Source organism: Protopterus annectens, chromosome 4.part0, assembly GCF_019279795.1.
Source record: "Protopterus annectens isolate FY-2018-M chromosome 4.part0, PAN1.0, whole genome shotgun sequence".
Taxonomy (NCBI): domain Eukaryota; kingdom Metazoa; phylum Chordata; order Ceratodontiformes; family Protopteridae; genus Protopterus; species Protopterus annectens.
The window spans coordinates 1409414015-1409433963 of NC_056733.1; the positions used below are offsets into that span (position 1 = coordinate 1409414015).

The 19949-nt window shown below is 45.1% G+C and overlaps 1 protein-coding gene across 2 annotated transcripts in view; it reads right to left on the minus strand.

Moving 5' to 3' along the window:
• UBE2B (ubiquitin conjugating enzyme E2 B) overlaps positions 1 to 19949 on the minus strand; it is a 649422-nt gene that overhangs the window by 598794 nt on the left and 30679 nt on the right. Inside the window, exon 2 of one of the 2 annotated variants that reach the window (XM_044069240.1) lies at positions 12811 to 13012. The exons of the other annotated variant lie outside the window; for it this stretch is intronic. Within the exon in view, the coding sequence (XP_043925175.1) occupies positions 12811 to 12863 (53 nt within the window). The 5' untranslated portion in view covers positions 12864 to 13012. The remainder of the gene's footprint in view (positions 1 to 12810; positions 13013 to 19949) is intronic. 2 annotated transcript variants of the gene reach the window in all.

Here is a 19949-nt window from a genome sequence, read left to right on the forward strand (position 1 = left end):
ACCACCTCTTTGTGTAGGAGCTTGCCATTGTCTTCCTCTAAACGATCCCTGAGATTGCCCTCTGCCCCTCGGGCGCCTGTACTGTACCTACCTCTTTTGGGTCTGTCCGTGGCTGGAAAGGACCAATTTTTGGAAGGCCAATTTCTACTGAAACGTGGAGGTTGTACCTGTAGAAAATCTTTCACTGTTTGCATTGATTTAGCCTTTTCCTCCATTTTCTTTAATACCTCCTCAGCTTTAACACCAAATAATACATCCTTTTGTAGAGGGGCATCTAGTAATTTAGCTTTGACATGATCTGGTAAGGTTTGCTCCTTGAGCCAGGCATGTCTACGTAGGACTGATCCTGTAACAGCAGCTCTACATGAGGCCTCTAGAGCATCAAAACCACATTGCAAAGTATGTTTACCCACTTGTTCTGCACTATGCATCAAATCCTGCAACTCCTTCAAGTCTGGTTGTTCAGGTTGTGACATTTTGCTTCTCAACTGTGAGAACAGAAACTGTTGGTACTTTAGCATATGGAACTGGCAGTTTAATGCTCTCATGGTTAAGGTGGCCGAGGTGTATACCTTTTTTCCCCACCTTTCTAAGGATCTGGAATCTCTCTCGGAAGAGAATGGATTTTTAGCAGTGGAGGCCTTAAATTCCCTTGGGGCCCTGTGAGATAGTTTCTAGGTCAGCCGCATGGCTTTTGTATATAAAATTGGTGTGAGTTAGGAACCTGGTAGTACCTGTCAGGCTTGACTGGGGCTGGAGGTAAAGAATCCGGGTTAAGGCAGGCCTCCGAGTACACATCATCTAATATGTCTAGGACAGGAGGTATAGCCAGAGGCCTGTGCTGAGGTAGCAAGAGAAAATCCCTAAGCCTTTTCTTGGAATCTGAGTACTCTTGGCCTTCCCAGTGGAAATGTTCCCTTAAGGTATGCAAGGTTTCCCCAAATGAGTAATCGTCTGGGGGGGGGGGACAGAGGGAATGGACTCCTCTGCATCAGAATCTTCAAGAGGGGAGTAAGAATGTTCCTGTTCATTAGAGTGCTCTGAAATAATGGAGGCCTGGTCAGAGGAGGGGGATTCTTCCTCCACTCTGGGCCTTTTCTCCGGGGGGGGGGGAACCCCTGCCATTTTAAGCATCTGTTTTTTAGGCATGGGGCCTGGAGAAGGGCCCTGTGTAGCTTGTCTCTTAGAATGCATGGCTGCTTTAAACTTAGTGAAAGCCTTGATGGAAAAAGAAGAGGAAGGTCTGAAGACACCCTGTGAGGAGGCAGACCTGTCTACATTTTGAGATTCACCACCAAGAGTGGCTTCGGTATCTGTAGTCGGGGTGTGGGCCGAGGAGCCTGCGACCTCGGGCACAGAAGACACCGCCAATGTAGTGTCGTCGGTAGGCAGGGGCTGAGTAGGCGCCTCGCGGAGAACCGGACCACCTGTAGGTCGGCTTTGGCGTGGTGTCGGTAGAGGCCGCGGACCTCGTGTGTCTGTCCTTATCTTTGCGTTTTTTTAGACAAAACTGGAGTCGGAGTATCCGACGACATAATATAGTTAAATTTTTTGCCAAAATAGTGCTGGGCGAACTCCGCCAGACGCTTAATGGTGCGTCTGTTGAATGTAGCACAAAAATGACAGACCGAGACGTCGTGGTCTGGGCCTAAGCAAGGAATGCAGAGGGAATGAAAATCCTTATGCGGTATTTGCTTCCCACATGAAATATAATTATTAACTTTGTCTGGCATCGGTCTGAGGCAAGAAAAGTTTCCCCAACGGGGTACTTAGCTTTCAAGAAGACTTCGGTTGCAAAATTTTCGTAATTTCAGGAGCTGGCCGACTGGCACTTGCGAACTGCTTCTGCTTCGGGCACCACGCGGCAAGAAAGACTGGAGAAAATGGCGTCAGCTGGTTCTTTTATACCCCTGTCGCACTGACATCAGGGAAGAAGCAACGACAACCGACGCCGGACCTAGACTTTGGAATTCGGCCGACCGAGGACCCGCCTGACGGCAGGAGAACTCATCTGTTATGACTGCAGCTGTATGCACGATGAACATCAATGCCAGCTGCCGAGCCCATCAAAGAAGGGCCGAAAGTACAGTTGTATACACTTTCCATAAATGTAGATGTTGGAGTGTATTCACTGTTGCAGTCATCACATTTGGGTCATCTGCTTGCAGTAGCCCTCAGTTGGCCTGATTAACAAAGTCTTGGGTCCTGTGTCAGTTGCTGTCCCTTCTTCCATGACGTCAGGTCATCAAAGGTATAAAACATGCAGCAGACGCCATTACATCAGTTTTTTCTTGCCCCAGATGTCAGGTGCCCCCCAATGGGAAGCAATTAAATCTATAAATATACAAGGATATACACCTCCAACAAAAAAGAAAATACACCAAAAATCTTTTTGAGCATAGTAAAGTAGAGTAGACGTATAGCCAAAAGAAGAAAGGGGGCTGGAGGGAGGGTAACCAGGACTGCAACAGTGAATACACTCGATCAGCTGCATTTATGGTAAGTGTACACGACTGTACTATGTTCTTTGTGTTTCACTGTTGCAGTCATCACACTTGGGTAGATTCCCAAAGCTAAGGATGGGAGGAGGAATTTAGATAGCATTAGGACCAGCTAGAAGGCCCTGCAAGACTTCAGTGGCAAAACCAGCTCTGGATTTAGAGAAAATTGGCAGATGGTAATGCTTGGTGAAAGTATGTACTGAACTCCAGGTAGCAGTTTCTAGGATGTCTACGGTACGGACGGCTCTGAGAAAGGCTCTAGAGGTAGATGCAGCCCTGGTTGAGAGAGGTCTGATCCCCTGTGGGATAGGTTTTCCATGGTGCTTGTAGCAGAAATGAATGCAATGGCCTATAGATTTGGAAATGGTTTGTTTTGAAATAGCTTTTCCCTCTGCCCCTGCAGCAAATGCCACCAGCAGTTGGTCAGATTTCCTTAGTCCTGTACAAGTAGAATCTAAGTTGTGCATGTCTAAGGAGTGCAGTATTCGTTCACCTTGTTCTGCGAGTTAGGAAAGAAGGTTGACAAATGAATGGACTGATTAAGGGCCACACTGGATACCACCTTGGGCATGAAGGAGGGATTGGTCCTTAGGGACACCCTGTCCGCATGAAAGATGATGAAAGACACCACTGCCATGAGGGCCTCTAATTCAGACACCTTTCTTGCTGAAGTGATTGCTAAAAGGAAAGCTGTTTTCCAAGAGAGGAATTTTAAATCTGCAGTGGCAGCTGGCTCAAAAGGAGGAAGGGTGAGCTTTTCCAATACAAAGTTAAGGTCCAAGGCTGGAGTTGGGGCTCTCCTGGGTGGTCGTAGATTTTTGGCCCCTCTGAGGAACTGCTTAAGCAGTGGATGAGAGAAGAGGTGGTTCTGTGTTATAATGAGCTGAGTCGGGAATTTTGATGGAGGAGAAAGACAGGCCCTTGTGAAGCATCTCAGTTAAGTATTGTAAAATCTGAGGTAAATTGGGCACTGCTGTGCTCATCCCTTGAAATTGGTTCCAGGCACAGCATCTTTTCCATTTTTCAGCATAAGATTTTCTAGTACTAGGCTTCCTTGCCTCTAAAAAGATATCCATCACTGGTTTACTGAGGGATGGTAAAGGAGAGATTAGGTAATTAGCCAGGCTGCTAGGTTCAGTGTATGAAGCTGAGGGTGCAGAATCTGGTTCTCCTGCTGAGACAATAGGGTAGGAGTCTGAGGCAGGTGCCATGGGGCCAACAGTGACACACTGCGCAAGACGGGCTACCAGTGTTGGCGCGGCCAGTCTGGTGCAATCAAAATCATCCTTGGTTTGTCTTGTTTGATCTTTAGTAGTACTTTGGAGAGCAGAGGCAAAGGAGGAAAGGCATAAACTGATAGGTTTTTCCAGCTGAAGGCCAGAGCATCCACTTTCCAAGATTGTTTGTGGGGAGTCCTTGTGCAAAATATGTCCAACTGATAGTTCTGGGGGGAGGCAAACAGGTCTATAGCTGGGCTCCCCCATTTGCTTGTCAACATGTTGAAAATCCTTGGTTCCAGTTTCCACTCGCGTGGTTCCATGAGGTTTCTGCTTAGTTCGTCTCCCAGTGTATTAAGTTTTTCTGGCAGGAATTGAGCTTGTAGATGCACTTGGTAGCTCAGGGCCGTGGACGACAATGCCATGGCTAGTCTGCATAGGGGGTAAGAATGTGTACCCCCCTGCTTGTTTATGTACCACACAACAGTGGTGTTGTCAGTCTTTACCATTAATTGCCCTGGAAGAATGTGGTCCTTGAAGGCCGTCAGAGCATTCTGTACAGCTAACATTTCTTTTGTTTGATATGCATGTACATTTGACTTGGGTTCCATTTGCCCTGAATGCACTTCCCTGCCAGGTGAGCCCCCCATGCATAATGTTAGGGTTTGGGCAGCAGGGGGTGGTGTGAATGGTAGTCCCTTGTTTTGGTGGCAGGCCTCCGCCCACCAAAGAAACTCTAGGCATAGGCAAGGTATGATAGGAATCACTGCTTCTAAATCCTGTGAATGTTGACACCATAGGCTTTTTAGATACCATTGTAGTTTCCTCATATGCAGTCTTGCATATGGAATTAGACGAATGCAAGAGGTCACGAATCCCAAGACTTGTAGTATTTGCCTTGCAGATAGTAGGGTTTTTGTGGCCACTTGTTTGAAGTAGGTTGTCAAATGAATTTGTTTCTCTGGCAGGAGGAAAGCTATCTGGGAAGTTATATTCAAGCTCTCTCAGGAATATGTTGACAGGGTACCGAGTGTGATTTCATTTCATTTATGGTGTCCCCCAGAAAAGTTAGCACCCTTTGTACAAAAGCCAGATGATTCAAAAGTATGTCCTGGCTTTCTGCCTGAAATAAACAATCGTCCAGGTATGGGTATATTTGAATATTTCTTTGCCTGCAAAATGCGATGACTGGGGCTAGGCACTTTGTGAATACCCTGGGGCAGTGCAGAGAACTGGTAGTGATTGTAGCCTGCTTTGAAGCTTAGGTATTTTCTGCAAGATTCCCTGATTGGGATGTGCAGGTATGCTTCCTTTAAATCGAGTGTTACCATCCAGGCATCTTTTCCTAGCATAGGAAGCAACTGGTGAAGAGTCAGCACCTTGAATTTTGGAATCACCAAAAAGGTGTTTAGAGAACACAGGTCCAGAATAGGACACCATAAATTAACTTTTCTGGGTACCAAGAAAAGTCTCGAGTAGAAACCTTGTCCTTTTTCCTCTTCTGGTACAGTTTGAATAGCCTTTATGTTTAAAAGAGAGAGTATTTGCTTTTGAGCCTCTGACTACTGATTTGGGGGTAGATCTGGCCAACCTTTTGGCGTTGGTAATGTGTGGAAGTGAAAACTTTATCCTTGGGACACAATATTTAAAACCCATTTGTCCTGGGTAACGAGTTCCTAGTTTTTGGCCTGCAGACCAATCTTTCCCCCTAAAGGAGCATTCAGTTGAGAAGTGCTTGGGAGTTTTAAAAACAAGTCACCGAGGCAGTTTTCCAGTCTTATTACTCCCAGATTTGGAAGCGGAAGCCCCCCCCCACCACTGCTTAGTCTTGTGCATACCCTGGGACTGAAGCCTGGGATTTCTGCTGAGTCTGGGTTTGGATTGAGAAGGCCTGGAAGGAGCCGGAAAGGACCAATTCTTAGAAGGTCAATGCCTACTAAATCTTGGAGGCTGAACTTGTAAGAAATCTTTAACAGTTTGCATAGATTTAGCTTCATCTTCCATCTTTTTAAGAACTTCCTCAGCTTTGTTGCCGAACAGGCGGTCCTGATTTAAGGGAGCATCCAACAGTTTAGCTTTAACATGATCAGGCAAAGATTGCTCCTTAAGCCAAGCATGCCTTCTGAGTACAGACCCAGTGACAGCAGCCCTGCAAGGGGCCTAAAGAATCAAACCCACATTGCAAAGTATGTTTTCAAACCTTTTCAGCAGAATGCATTAAATGCTGTAATTACTTAATTTTCAGCACAGTCAGGAATCAACATCATTTTCTGTTTAAGCAATCCAATAATATGTTGTTGATACTTTAACATATGAAACTGACCGTTTAAGGCCCTAATGGCCAAGGTTGCAGAAGTGCAAACCTTCATACCCCATTTATCCAGCGCCCTGGAGTCTCTATCAGACGGGTTAGGGTTTTTGGCAGTAGAGGCCTTAATGCCCTTGAGTCCATGTGAAATAATCTCTGGATCCGTAACACGATTTTTAAAAAGAAACTTGTGAGAATCAGGAACTCTGTAATATCTATCAGGTTTTCTGGCAGCAGGAGGCAAAGAATCAGGGGCCAAACTACATTCCAAAAAGGCATCAAACAATGTCTAGTAAAGGAGATATAGCTAAAGGCCTATGCTGAGGCAAGAGTAAGAAATCCATAAGCCTCCTTTTCGAATCAGAAAAATCCTGGCTTTCCCAGTGGAAATGCTCCCTTAGAGTGTGCAAGTTTTCACCAAAAGAAACAAAATCCTCTGGAGGGGAAGCAGAAGGAATAGAGCCCTCTGCATCAGAATCCTCATAAGTAGACAAGGGTAAATCCAGATCATCAGAAGAAACAGAATCCTGGTCAGAAGATTCATAAACAATTTCAGTCCTAGGTCTCTTAGAAGAGGGTGGCTGGCTTCCCCTGATTAAAGTTATAAGATCTTCAGACACTCTCATCTTTTGTTTTTTAGGCATAGAGGCCTGGGCGTCTGTTAGGCCTGAATACACAGTCAGAAGCCGGTGCCTGCACAGCGGCTCCGGACCCATCCAAGGTAGAGACATCCGCAGGTTCCAAAGATAAAGCATCTCACAGCATACCGGACTCCGAATGGGTCTCAGTAGAGGCCTGTGAATCAGAAGTAGCAGGTATCAGGGGCTGCGAAAACACCTCACTGAGTACCGGCGAACTAGCAACTAGCTTAGGAGAAGTGTCGTCGGCAGCTTTGGACCTAGGCGGCCTGTCTTTATCTTTGCGTTTTCTCAGAATTCCGGTAATCGGATGGCTTACCGATGACATTTCTGCATAATTGAACAGAGAACCGAAATATTTAGAGGCGAAAATATACAGACGACAGATAGTGCGTTGATCAAATAAAGCACAAAACCGACAGCAAGGTATATTGTGGTCATGGCCTAGGCAAGGAATACAGTATGAATGAAAATCTTTGTGAGGTATTTGCTTTCCACAAGAAATGCAATTATTAACTTTTACTGACATCGGTAAGGAGCAAGAAAAAGTTTCCCCAATGGGGTACTTAGCTTTAGGTGAAGACTTTGGTTCTAAAACTCAAAAACGAAAATTTCCAGTCTGCCGACCGGCACTTGCGAACTGCTTCTGCTTTGGGCACTGCATGGCAAGAAAAACTGAAGTAATGGCATCGGCTGCATGTTTTATACCCCTGATGTCATGGAAGAAGGGACAGTAACCGACGCAGGACCCAAGACTTTGTTAATCAGGCCGACTGAGGGCTACTGCAAGCAGATAACACAAATGTGGTGACTGCAACAGTCAAACACAAAGAACATCTGGGTCCTAAAGCTCCCCTGGCCTCCACCCCACTCAACAGCCCCCTAGAATCCAAGCCACTGGTCGGATGAGGAGCGATCGAAGGGGGAGGTGGGAGATTGGATCACTGACCTATGGGTTGGGGAAGCCAGTAGCCCCAAATCCATCTGAGCTTTCAGGAAGGCTCTCATCATCCTGTCCATATCCGTAGGGAGGACACTCCTGGAAGATCGGGAGGAGATGGAGGACCTACTAGGAGAGTGGCTCCTGGAGCTCGAGTGTCTTCTCTTGCGTTCCCTGGAACGAGACCTAGCTGGAGAAGACAGCTGCTTAGGGGGCAAAGGATCCAAGGGAAGATCCTCCACTACTATAGGCTCCTGCATGACTCTTGGATCCAACCGGATCAGAACAGAGTTCAACAAAAGATCAGAGGACATATTTCTTGGATCCAAAAGGTACGGTGCCTCCCCTTGGATACGAAAGCCCGAGGCTGAGGTACCTGGATCCGAGGGCTTAGGGTCTGAGCCCTTTGATCCAGGAGTAGACTCCCTGGATGACCCAGGACACAAAGATCTCTGGAACCGATCAGACAGCCTGGGACGATTGGTTGGGGCCTCCTCAACAGAAAGTTTCTTTTTAGGCTCTGGAGGGTCAGCCTTGGCCAGGGAAGCAGTGACCAAGGGCCCTTCCTTTGATCAAACCCTTAATTAAAAAGCTTATTGCGACAGTCAGTCAAAGCCCTCGGGTTGAACGTGGCACAGATGCCACATTCCATCTCGAGGTGGTCGCTGCCAAGACAGTAAAGGCACTCGCCTTGAGAGTCGGAAATAACATTTTCCGCCCACAAGAGGAGCACCTTTTAAAACCTAAAGGCTTTTCTGACATAGGCAAACCGTAAGCAAAACCCAAAGTCCACAAACAAGCTAAGGTTCGAAAGCCTATATTCCATCCAAAACACTCTCACACAAACACTCGCACACCACAAAACTAGGCCGAAGACAAAACCCAGAGGAAAAAGAACCTAAACAAGGGTAAGACTCGCCCGGGAGGGGATAGATAAGAAGGGGAAAAACTACCCACTAACACTACAAACTCACGGAATAACAAAAATTACAAGAAAATTCAATAATCTGTACTAAACACACTTACACTAACGGGAGTGGATCAGTCTGCATCTGAATGACTGCAGCAAATGAGATCCGAGGGAGTGTAGGGCAGCAAAGCATTACGGGAGGGGAAGAGCTTGAGCCAAGCTGTGTTCTGAGTATGCCGGCTCGGATCAGATATCTGATCCAAGACCCTAATGTGAGGAATGGTGACTAGATAACATCAGATCTGTCTCACAGTAGATGTGGCCAATTTGGACTAGAAGATTTCACTAGTGCTCTTATTTGCTTGTTCAGGCTAAGGAGACATTGCTTCCAACTGGGCACCTGCTCCTTCTTGGTCTTGGATAGCAATTTGTTCTTTTTGTTATAGAATTTATTTATTACAGATAGCCACCAGACAAGGTTTACTCTTCCTTGCAGAGGAAGGTTTAGTTCTGTTGGGTATTCCTGATTCCATGCATCTATATAAATGCTCGTATGGTGCTTTGGTGTAGTTTTGGATACTGGTGCCAGTTCCTACAGCAGAGGAGGGAGCTGTGAAGCTGTTTATACCATCCCTCAGGAGACTGTAATCAGCTCTGGAGAAGTTTTTATGTCTGATTCTAGCTACAGGGGGGTTGGGGGAGATGAGGACTTCGAAAGTGAACGCTTTGAGGTCAGATTTTACCAGGGAGGATGATACTATAGGATGCAGTACTTACTCATGTTCGTTTATACCAAGTCTAAGGCATTATCACCTCGTGGGAGTATCGACTAGCTGTTCCAAGGCATTTGTACTGACAAAAATCAAGGAATCTCTGGGCATTTGCATTCTGGCATGATTAGCTCTTCCAATCTATGTTTGGGCAGTTAAAGTCACCCAGGATCAGGGAAAAGGGTTGAAACTTGATTCAAACGGGTCCAAATAGGCAGACTGGGCATACAGTTAGATTTGGGGTGGGCAGCTAGCTATGATTTGAAGAGGAGTCCTGTCAACGGTTAACTGCACCTTGAGTGACTCCTGTGGGTCATGCTGTTTGACCAGCCTGGAGGTGTGTATGTCATTAATGTTTGACAATGCCCTGTATATGCCAGGCATAGATCTTCCCTCAAAAGCCTGTAGGAGACAGAATAGTGGGACAGAGCCTTGAGGTGGTCTGCACAGAACATTTTACTGATGCCCTGTATGTTTAGCGAGGAACCTCTGTAGACATTCCCCGTTTGGTGTGTACCTAACCTGACATATGGCACTGTACTCAAATGACAGGTCTGATGAATGCCGAATACAATGAAACAATGACTTCCTTGGACTTGGATACCATTCCTTTGTTGCACAACATAGGATTTACTCACCACTGTAAACATGTGCTGGTCAAAAGCCTAGATTACCATCTGTGTGTGTCCCCAAGTCCCCGACTACTGGGTCACGTCTAAGGAATGTGTTGTCAATATGATACTTACCCAGGGATAGATAACTTCCCAAAGGATACTATTATGCATTTCTTGGCATTTAGCTTTAGTCCATGGCTCTGACACTAGTTGTGTTTGTCTGCATCAGCCCCTCCTGGAGAACATTTGTGTCAGTGTGAGATTCAATGACTGCTCCTAATTTGCAATTAATTTAGTCAGCCAGAAACCACCGACATTGGCCTTGACTTCTGAGATGTAAATGCCAAAAAGGCGCAGTCAAAGGACTGATCCCTGAGGGACTACACTTGCAACTGGCTTCTTTGTAGAAGTGGACTCCCCAATTCTAACTTCCTAGGTCCTGTCTGAGCCAGATGGCTATCCACCAGGTAACATATGGGTTAGTACCTAACCTCGAGCTAGTCAACAAGGTCAGAGTGGGCTACTGTGTCAAATGCCTCGGCCAGGTCAAGGTAGGCAGTGTGAACAATTTTGCCCTCATCCATTGCTTTGGTGACCTTCTCAAAGAACTCCACCAGGTGGAATAAGCATCATCTGCCCTTGACGAAACCAAACTGGGTTGGATCTAGTGTTTGGAGGTTTACTACATCTCTGTCTATCATGACAATTCTTTCCATGGCTTTACATATAGGATTAGTGAGACTTCTGGGCCTGTAGTTTCCATGGTCTGTAGACGGCCCACCTTTGTGCAGAGGGATGACTGTTGCCTTTCTCCATTCATGAGGCCAAAGCCTGTTTGGAGGCTACAGTTACATAGTAATTACAGAGGCCCTGATAGGCCATGTTTAATGCCATTTAGAAGGTATCCCAGGATTCTGTCTGGGCCCAGTGATGCAGTGTTCTTGGTCTTAGAGAGAGCATTAAGGGCCTGTTCCCTAGTGATAGGAGTTATATTTGATATTTCCTGAGAAAAGGTTGCTGGGGGAGAGAATTGCAAAGTTAGAGCCTGATTTATTAGCCAGGAGGTTTGCTACATCTTCTGGCTCAGTACAAGTGTCTCCATTTACTAGGAGCTCTGCACCCAACTGTGTATTGCCTTTGAGGTTGCAGACATGGTTAAAGAATGATTTGTGGTTGTCCTTGGCCTAGATTGCTACACTTGCCTCAAATTCGGCTTTGGTAGACTTTGTCCTCAGATTTGTTTTAGTCTGACGAGAGAGCCTTTATCCTGCTGGGTGCTGTACCTCCTAATTTTTGCCATGATTTCTTCCTACTGATTTTGTGATTCTTCCAGGGTGGCTTGTTTTTTTGAGTGAGTTTTGTACTTCTTTCTGGTGGGTACCCCTGCCTCTATGCATACTTGTACAGGGTTTCTGTGAACAGTTCTGCATAGGCAGCAGTGTTCTCAGGGTTTATGGGGGCTTGATTTTTTTGCCAGGTTCTCACTTAATAGGTGGTTAGCCTTAGAATAGTTTCTGAATATTCCAGGTTTTATTTTTTACTTCAAAAGGAGACTAATTTTGTGGTCTGACCTTACCAGGGAAAGCATTACAGTAGGCGGTGTGCAGCAGTCTCTCACAGTAGTGAGGGCCAGATCCAGTATGGTTGCACCCCTGGTTGGTGTATTGACTATCTGGTCTAGGAATTTTGTGTTTACAAAATCCAGGCAGTGCACGTACATTGGGTGTCGTATAGGATTCCCAGTTCATAGTGGGGTAATTAAAAAAAGTCACCCACGTACATGGTCTTGGATTGGATTGTTAGTGTTTCTAATAAGTTTTAATACATGGTATGGTTTTCCTGGATCATAGACGGGGACCTATAGCTTGCAAAGAAGTGGTATTGGATTTTACCTATGGTGATTTGAACAACGAGCAGCTCAACTGCATTGTCCTGTCTGACCAGTTTTAAAAATATATTTATTTCTGATGTAAATAGAGGCGCCTCTACCTTTAGTCCCTGCCTGTGAAGTAGCTGGCCTAAATGTGTAGAAGGCATTAAAATCTTGCACTGTTGGTGTGCTTTCTGTGGCTTTAAACCATGTCTCAGTGACCGCACAGATGCCAGCATTCACTAGGATAACGAGAGCTTTTTTTTGGGGGGGGGGGGTGACTCCTAGCATTAAGCAGCAATAACTTTAGTTTTTTTTTGGTTTTGATTTGCCAATTTGCCATGTCGGAAGTACTTTCAGTTTGGCACTGCCCAAAAAAGCATTATGGGGGAAGACAATGTTTTAGTTAATAATCGAAAGTCTAGAGGGGAGATGTGCAGACCACCCCTGGCAAAGCAGCATGGTCTGTTGACCATCTCCTTCCATGCTGACAAATATTTCAGCACCCCCCCCCCCTTAGAGTGACACCAGAAACTAAGCCAATTATTAAAGTTAATCATCTTTTGCTCGTATTGTGGCGTCATCCTTGGAGAAGGTAAAATGCTGCTCAATGCTTGGCTCAAACCAGCCTGAGATATATACCGAGAGCTCTAGGATGACTCTCTTCATACAGTCTAGGGAGGTACATCTCAGGTCATTTACTCCCACATGGACTATGACTTTCTCGTTCAACAGTGGCTGTCGTGGGCTTCTATACACCACCACCCCAAAACATCCCCCATCACATGATTTTTCCTTTAAAAAGTCAGGTAGCGCACTCAGCGAGGATAGTCACAGCCCCAATCTGGCCTTGATAAACATTTCTTCATTGCTTTGGCCACATCTAACATTTAAGTGCAACAAACATGCAAAAAAAAAATAAGAAATCAGGAAGGACTGACAGACTTCTCCTCCTTGTTTGATGCAGGTCCAGTGTCTCCACTGTCAAGTTACACCTGGCAGCAATATCTAACTTGCAAAAGTTAGAAGTCTTGGTACTTGCCTATTATTGCAACCAGGTTCCAAAAGTCTCATATTTCTTGAAATGATGGACATACGACTCGTGTTTCTGCAGGGTCGGATAACCTATAACCAGCGATCTGTGGCATTAGGTAAATCACCCAGGAGCAGTAGTAAGCCCCAGATTCCTCCTCCAGGTTGATGTACTTTAGCGACTGATTTAATTTTAAATGCCCTGGACCAAACTGTGCAAACACAAAACATCAAAACAATGTAAAAGGGAGTAAGTACTCGCAATCACAATGACAGAACAACCTGACTATATGCAAAAACTTTGAAAATATCTATTTATTATTTTTTAATATATATATATATATATATATATATATATATATATATATATATATATATATATACACACACACACACACACACACACACACACACACACACACACACACACACAGTGGATATAAAAAGTTTACACACCCCTGTTAAAATGCCAGGTTTTTGTGATATAAAAAATTAAACCACAATAAATCATTTCAAAACTTTTCTCACCTTTAATGTGACCTATAACCTGTACAATTCAATTGAAGACCAAACAAATCTGTTAGGGGAAAAACTATAAAAAATAAACATACAATAAGCTGGTTGCATAAGTGTGAACAGCCCTAAATGAATACTTTGTTAAAGCACCTTTTGATTTAATTACAGCATTCAGTCTTCTTGGGTAGGAGTCTATCTGCATGGCACATCTCGACTTGGCAATATTTGCCCACTCTTCCTTGCAAAGGCGCGCCAAATCTGTCAGATTGTGAGGGCATCTCTTGTGCATAGCCCTCTTCACACCACCCCTCAGATTTTCTGTTGTATTTAGGTCTGGGATCTGGCTGGGCCATTCCAAAACTTAATTTTTTTTCTGGTAAAGCCAGGCTGGAGGCTGGTGAGGATTGGCAGGCAGCACATCCGATGAGGCTTTGCAGGTGTCCGTTTTGGACGTTCAGAGGGAACCACAGTTGATTGTTTCCAATGGGTCTAATGGGGTTCCGCAGTTTCTCTTTTGGGAAGAGGGTCCCACTGGTTAGGGAATGCCGTCCTGAGTCTGGGCCTTCTCAGGGTTCAAGGACGGATGCCCCTTTGAAGAAGAAACAGAAAACTAACCATGTTTCTTCTGCTCCTAGGGATCCACAAAGTGAGTGTCAGGCCTTTACTCAGGGGTTATTTAATGCTTTACTATCATTGCGGCCTCAAGGGGTTTCAGTTTCTGCTCCTCCTTTGCCTAAAAGGCCCAGAGACTTCCACTCTTCTGAGGTGGATTCTGATGACGACTCCCTTGCTTACTCTGCCCAGTTTCCTTCTCCTTTAGACTGTGGGTCTAATGAGGATTCTCATACTCTTGATAATCCCTCTGAGGAAATTTCCTTTGGGGATATGATCTCTAGGATGAGTGGGATTGTGCCCAGGTTTCAGATATCCAGGCGTTGGCAGTTTGTGTTGGATTCTTAAGGTTGGAGCCTTGTGGGTTAGGTGTGATAGATTGACGTGGGTGTAGTAGTTTGTTAATGCTAGTCCAAAACTTTTGTGGATTCTTTTGGCAAGTTTGCTGTAGTTGGAAGTAAAAGTTTTTTTTACCCAAGAGGATAGCTTTTTTTTGTAATATTTCTAAGTTGTCTAAAGTTTTGGTGGTCTGTAGAATTTTTAGTAGTGCGCCATTTTGCCCAGGATTTGTTTCTAAGAAGGATTTTTTGCCTAGTAGCTATCGAGAGCAATGGGGCAGGTTTAGCCTCATTTCTAATATGGCGTGATGGTCAAGGATGGCTAAGAATGTGGAATTAAAGTACTCCACTGCTTCATCTAGTGGAAGGGATTTTATCGGTGACCAATTACACTGTTTAAGTTCTGGTCATGGTCTGGATTTCCTGTCCTCCTTTTATAGGCATTCCTCAGCCTCCTCGGGAACAGCTTCCTTTTTCCCCCAGAGGTTCTTCGGGACCTCTTGTTTCAGGGTACTATTCAAGAAGTGCCCGTGTCCCAAAGGGAGGGGGGGTTATTCCAGAATATTTCTAGTGCCCAGAAAAGAAGGTACTTTAAGGAGATCTATTCTAGACCTCTCCCATTTGAACACCTTTCTGAAGGTGCCTTCCTTAAGGAGGTTGTCCTTTTTGTCCTGCTTTCCTCTCTTGCTCCCTCAGGCTTTTCTGGTGTCTTTGGACCTCGAGGACGCTTATCTCCATATTCTGATCCATCCTCTTTTTCAGGAGATTTGTGCGTTTCTCTGTTGCTTCCTGGCATTTTCAGTTCTGTGCTTTGCCCTTTGGCCTTTCTACTGCCTCAAGGGCGTTCATCAAATGCCTCACTCCTGTGATTGCCTTTTGCAGCTTCAAGGGGAGCCAAATCTTTCCTTATTTGGACGACCTGCTGACTCTGCTATCTTTTCCAGAGGTCCTTTTGCAAAATCTTCATTTTACCATTTCTCCTCTTCAGAGCCTGGGTTTCACAATAAATTTTCAACAAGTGTCCCGTCTCCTTCTCAAGATCATATCTTTCTGGGTTGTAGGTTTCAAACGGTGCCAATACTGGCATTCCTGCCTCCTCCAAAGGCATTAACTCTCATTTCTTTCTGTCAAACTCTTCCCCTGACCTCCCTTTCAGCTAGGGAATTTCTGAGGGCTCTGGGGTTCATGGCTTCCACCATTCTGATGCTTCCTCTGGCCAGGCTCCACATGAGGAAATTCCAGTGGTTTCTGAAGTTATGGCTTTAGCATGCGCATTTCTAGACTTTCCAACTCCTCTTCTCCAGTAAAGGTTGAACTTCTGTTGTGGATTCAGCAGTTATCTCTGAATCCAGGGCTCCCATTTCAGCGTCCCACTTCCCTCTCAGGCTCTGTTCACAGATGTTTCAGATGTGGGATAGGGAGGAACATTTGCCTCCCTTTAGCTTCAGGGAGTGTGGTCTCCTCATCAGCAGAAGGAGCACATCAACATCAAAGAGATGAAGGCTCTTCTGCTGGCTTTCAGGCCTTTCATCCTCTCCTCTGCACGGCCTATCTAGGTATTCACAGACAATACCACTGTCATGTGGTATATCAACAAACGGGTGGGGCACAAGATCCTACAGTCTTTGCCGGCTGGCACTTGGTATGCGATTTGTGGCTCTTCAGGCAGTTTGCATTCCTTCAGATTGGAACTTTGTGGCAGACAATCTGAGCAGGTCCTTCACTCAATCTCATGAATGGATGCTTCACAGGGATATGTTTTCTAGACATTGTTCACCAGTGGGGTATTCCTCAAGTAGATCTCTTTGCCTCCCCTTTGAATGCACAACTTACTCTGTTTTGTGCTAGTCCCAGGTCCTCTGGTCTGGAAGGCGGACACCCTCATTTTCTTGGAAGGGGAGGTTTCTTTATGCATTCCCTCCACTTCCTCTTATTCCGAGAGTCCTGCTCAAAATTCAACAGGATGCTCCCAAATTCTTGTTGGTGACTCCCTTTTGGCCATGACAGGACTGGCTCCCTGTACTTCTGCATCTCACCTGGGGCAATCACCACAAGTTACCTCACAGGGTGGATCTCCTTACACAATACAAGGGGTCTCTCATCCATTCCCACCTGTCTACGCTTCAACTGACATTGTGGGTGATAGGGCCTCATTCACACCTTTTTTCTGAGGACGTGGTGCAGGAGCCAGGAAATCTACGGCTAGGAAATCCCACTTGTCTAAATGGAAGAGGTTTTCTATTTGGTGTCTTTCTCATTACCTGGACCCACGTATGCTCCTTTGGTTCTTTCTTATTTGTGAGGGTCACTCAGTGCTGGTCTGGCCTATTCTGTTAAGGCCCACTTATCAGCTCTTTCTGCTTGACTGCATTTAACTCCCCCTGTTAGCTTCTTGATTTGAGACTAAGCAGTTTCTTAAAGGCATTCTTAATATTGGACCTCTCAGGAAGCCTGTTCCTCCTCCCGGGATCTTAATTTTGTTCTATAAAAATTGACTTAGGCTCCTTTTGAGCCTGCAATTTCTGTTTCCTTGCAACATTGTTCTTGGAAGACAGTTCTTTTGTTAGCTCTTACTTATGCCAGACAGGTGTCTTGAGTTGCAAGCCCTTATGGCTTGTCCACCTTTTTAAATATTTCATGAGAACAGGGTGTCCTTGCGTACTAACCCTTCTTTTATGCCCAAGGGGTTAAATGAGTTGCCCTTAATCAGTATATTAATTTGCCTACCTTTTTTCCCTCTCCGCATCTTGACAGCGAGAGGATGCTACATTAGATGTGCACAGGCAGCTTTAGTTTTAAGCCATCAGGAAGTCTGACCAGTTATTTGTTTCCTTTCATCCTAGGTCTTTAGGTTTAGCGGTTTCCAAGCAAACTATTTCTACTTGGATTTCAAAGGCTATTTCCTTTTGTTACACTTTTCATGGCGAGAGCCTTCCTTCTGTTAAGGCTCATTCCACTAGAGCTGTGGATTCTTCTGGTGCTTTTTTCAGGAGCTTACATGCCAGTTCTATACTTGAAGCTGCTACCTGGACTGCTGTGCAAATCTTTACCAAACATTGCCATACTTCATGGCTTCTTAGAGGGCTCTGCTGCTTCCTCCTTCCAGGTTTCTTTTTGAGGTTTTGCACTCTCCCATTAGTAAGGAACACTGCAGCGGTGAATGTAAGGACATAGTACAGTGGTGTAAAATCTTACAATGGTAGATGTCCTTGCCTTCACCAGTGCAGTATTCACTCCCTCCCTCCATTCCCCTGGTCTTTATCCCTTCCTGGCTGTACAGGTTCTCCTTGGTTTTACTTGGACTGCTTTTCCTACTGGGGCAATCTGTTCTGAGGATGAAACACCTGAATGTCACCTTTACACTCTACCTTACGCAAGGATTACACAGGTGACTTTCTGCATACCTTAAAGCAACGGAAATATTTTGTAAACTGGCCGGATGGAGGGTTTCATGGCAGGGAATCCCATTAGTAAGGGATACTGCAGCGGTGAAGGCAAGGACATCTACCGTTATGGTAAGATTTTACACAACTGTACTTTGCCTTAGATAGGGCCTTTAACACTATCTATAGAGATGTGAGGTTTGGGACAATTATCAGGGATGTCGACTGGGCCTTTGGGAGAGCTAAGGGGATGAAGTTTGCGCTGAACCCATCAGCTAGCAGGTTGGCTAAGTCAGCAGGATCAGTGCAAGTGGTACCACTAAGTACTAATTCGGAACAAACTTGGGCATAACTGAAGGACTTGTGGTCTCCCTTTGTTTCAGTCTAGAGGCTAGTTTCAACTCATTAATGGCTTTACAGTTTTTCACTAGTGATCTAATTTGCTTGTTGAGGGGGAGGAGGGAGGTTTTCCTATTTGGAATTTGTTCCTTTTTACCCTTGGACAACAGTTTCTTCCTTTTGTTGTAAAGCCTGTTGACAGAGGAGACAAGTTTGCATTTCCCTGAGGAGCAGGTTTTAGTTCTGTTGGGTACGGCTGAGTCCATGCAGTTGTACAGGTGCTTGTACACTGCACTGGCGTACTGTTCAGCATAGCTGCTAGAGTCCCCTGAGGGGGACTGTGGTATGAAGCTGCCGATACCCTCCATTAAGAGGTTGTAGTCAGCTTTTGAGACTTTTTTTTAGCCTGGTTATGGCTGGGGAGAGGTTGGGTGGGACAGAAACTTCAAATGAGACAGACCAATGATCTGATCTCACCAGGGAAGAACATATTATGGGAGTGGCGCAGTGGTCACCCATGTTGGTGAGAACCAAATCCAGTATGGATCCATTTTTAAAAAAAAAAACTTTTAGCTTCCAAATGATGCCAGCAAGGGGAATGGTTTCAAATGTCTTGGCCAGGTTAAGATACTCAGTTTATATCATGTGGCCAGCCTACAGCCTCAGTTACTTCTTGCAAACAAGTTTATCATCTTCAGTACAAAAGACCTACCCCCTCACAAGGCGAATGAGAACAGTGGACAGTTATTCAAAGGGAAATGGCTGGCCATAAAAAGGTTAAGCACTGCCAATGTCCCTAGAAATCTGGTCAGTGTGATGTCAGGTCTTCTGATGGAGATACCATGAGACCAGTGGCGAATGCAGAAGTGCCAAAGAGCTAAGACAACTACTGCAGTATACAACACAACACGCACACACTGGGAATTACAAATCTAGTAGCTTAAAAATGGCAGAGAAAGTAAAAAAAAAATCTGGAGTAAAAAGCTCGACTATACTACTTTGAAGTTTCAGTTATCAGACTGGACATTCACTAATTAAGCACCTAATGCATATTACACTGGGATCACAGCTTAGCATAATGCACTGTGGTCAATATAGAAAAACTGCTACACCCTAGGGTGAACAATACTGTACAAAAGTTGGAAATATAAATGAAGTGGGGAGGATTACTGCTATACACAGGTAAGCTTTGCTCATACAGAGGAGCATGACAAAAACATGCATGTTGCATACGCAAACTGTAACATGGAAGGCTAACTGCAACAATGATGGGCAATGAACTATTAATATGGTGAGTTAGGATCTCCTGTACATCACCAGTATCCATATGGGAGGTATCACTTTAAAAACAGCCCATCCTTGCCTCAGTGAATTTTCTGCTCCAACAGTCATGCAAACATCCCCTTTATTTCACCAGATCAGATGTAGACTTCACCATTTACAGACCCATACGTCTCACTAGTCTTTATGTACAGCCATGGAAAGAATGATCATGGAGATGATCAACAGAGATATAGCAAACCTCCAGACACTGGACCAAACCCAGTTTGGTTTCATCAAAGGGCAGATCATGCCTACTCAACCTGGTGGATTTCTTGGAGAAGGTCACCAAAGCAATGGATGAGGGCAAAAATCATTCACAATGCCTACCTTGACCTGGTCAAGGCATTTGACACAATGCCCCACTCGGGCATTGTTGACAAACTCAAGAGGTTAGGTACAACCCTGTAGGTCACCCGATGGATAACCAAATGGCTCATGGACAGGACCCAGGAAGTTAGAATTGGGGAGTCCATCTCTACATAGAGGCCAGTCACAAGGAGTCCCTCAGGGATCACTCCTTGGACCGCTCCTTTACGGCAAAGGCCAATATCAGTGGTCTCTGGCGAACTAAATTTGCAGAGGACTGTAAATTAGGAGATGTCATTGATTCTCACAAAGACACAAATTTTCGCCAGGAG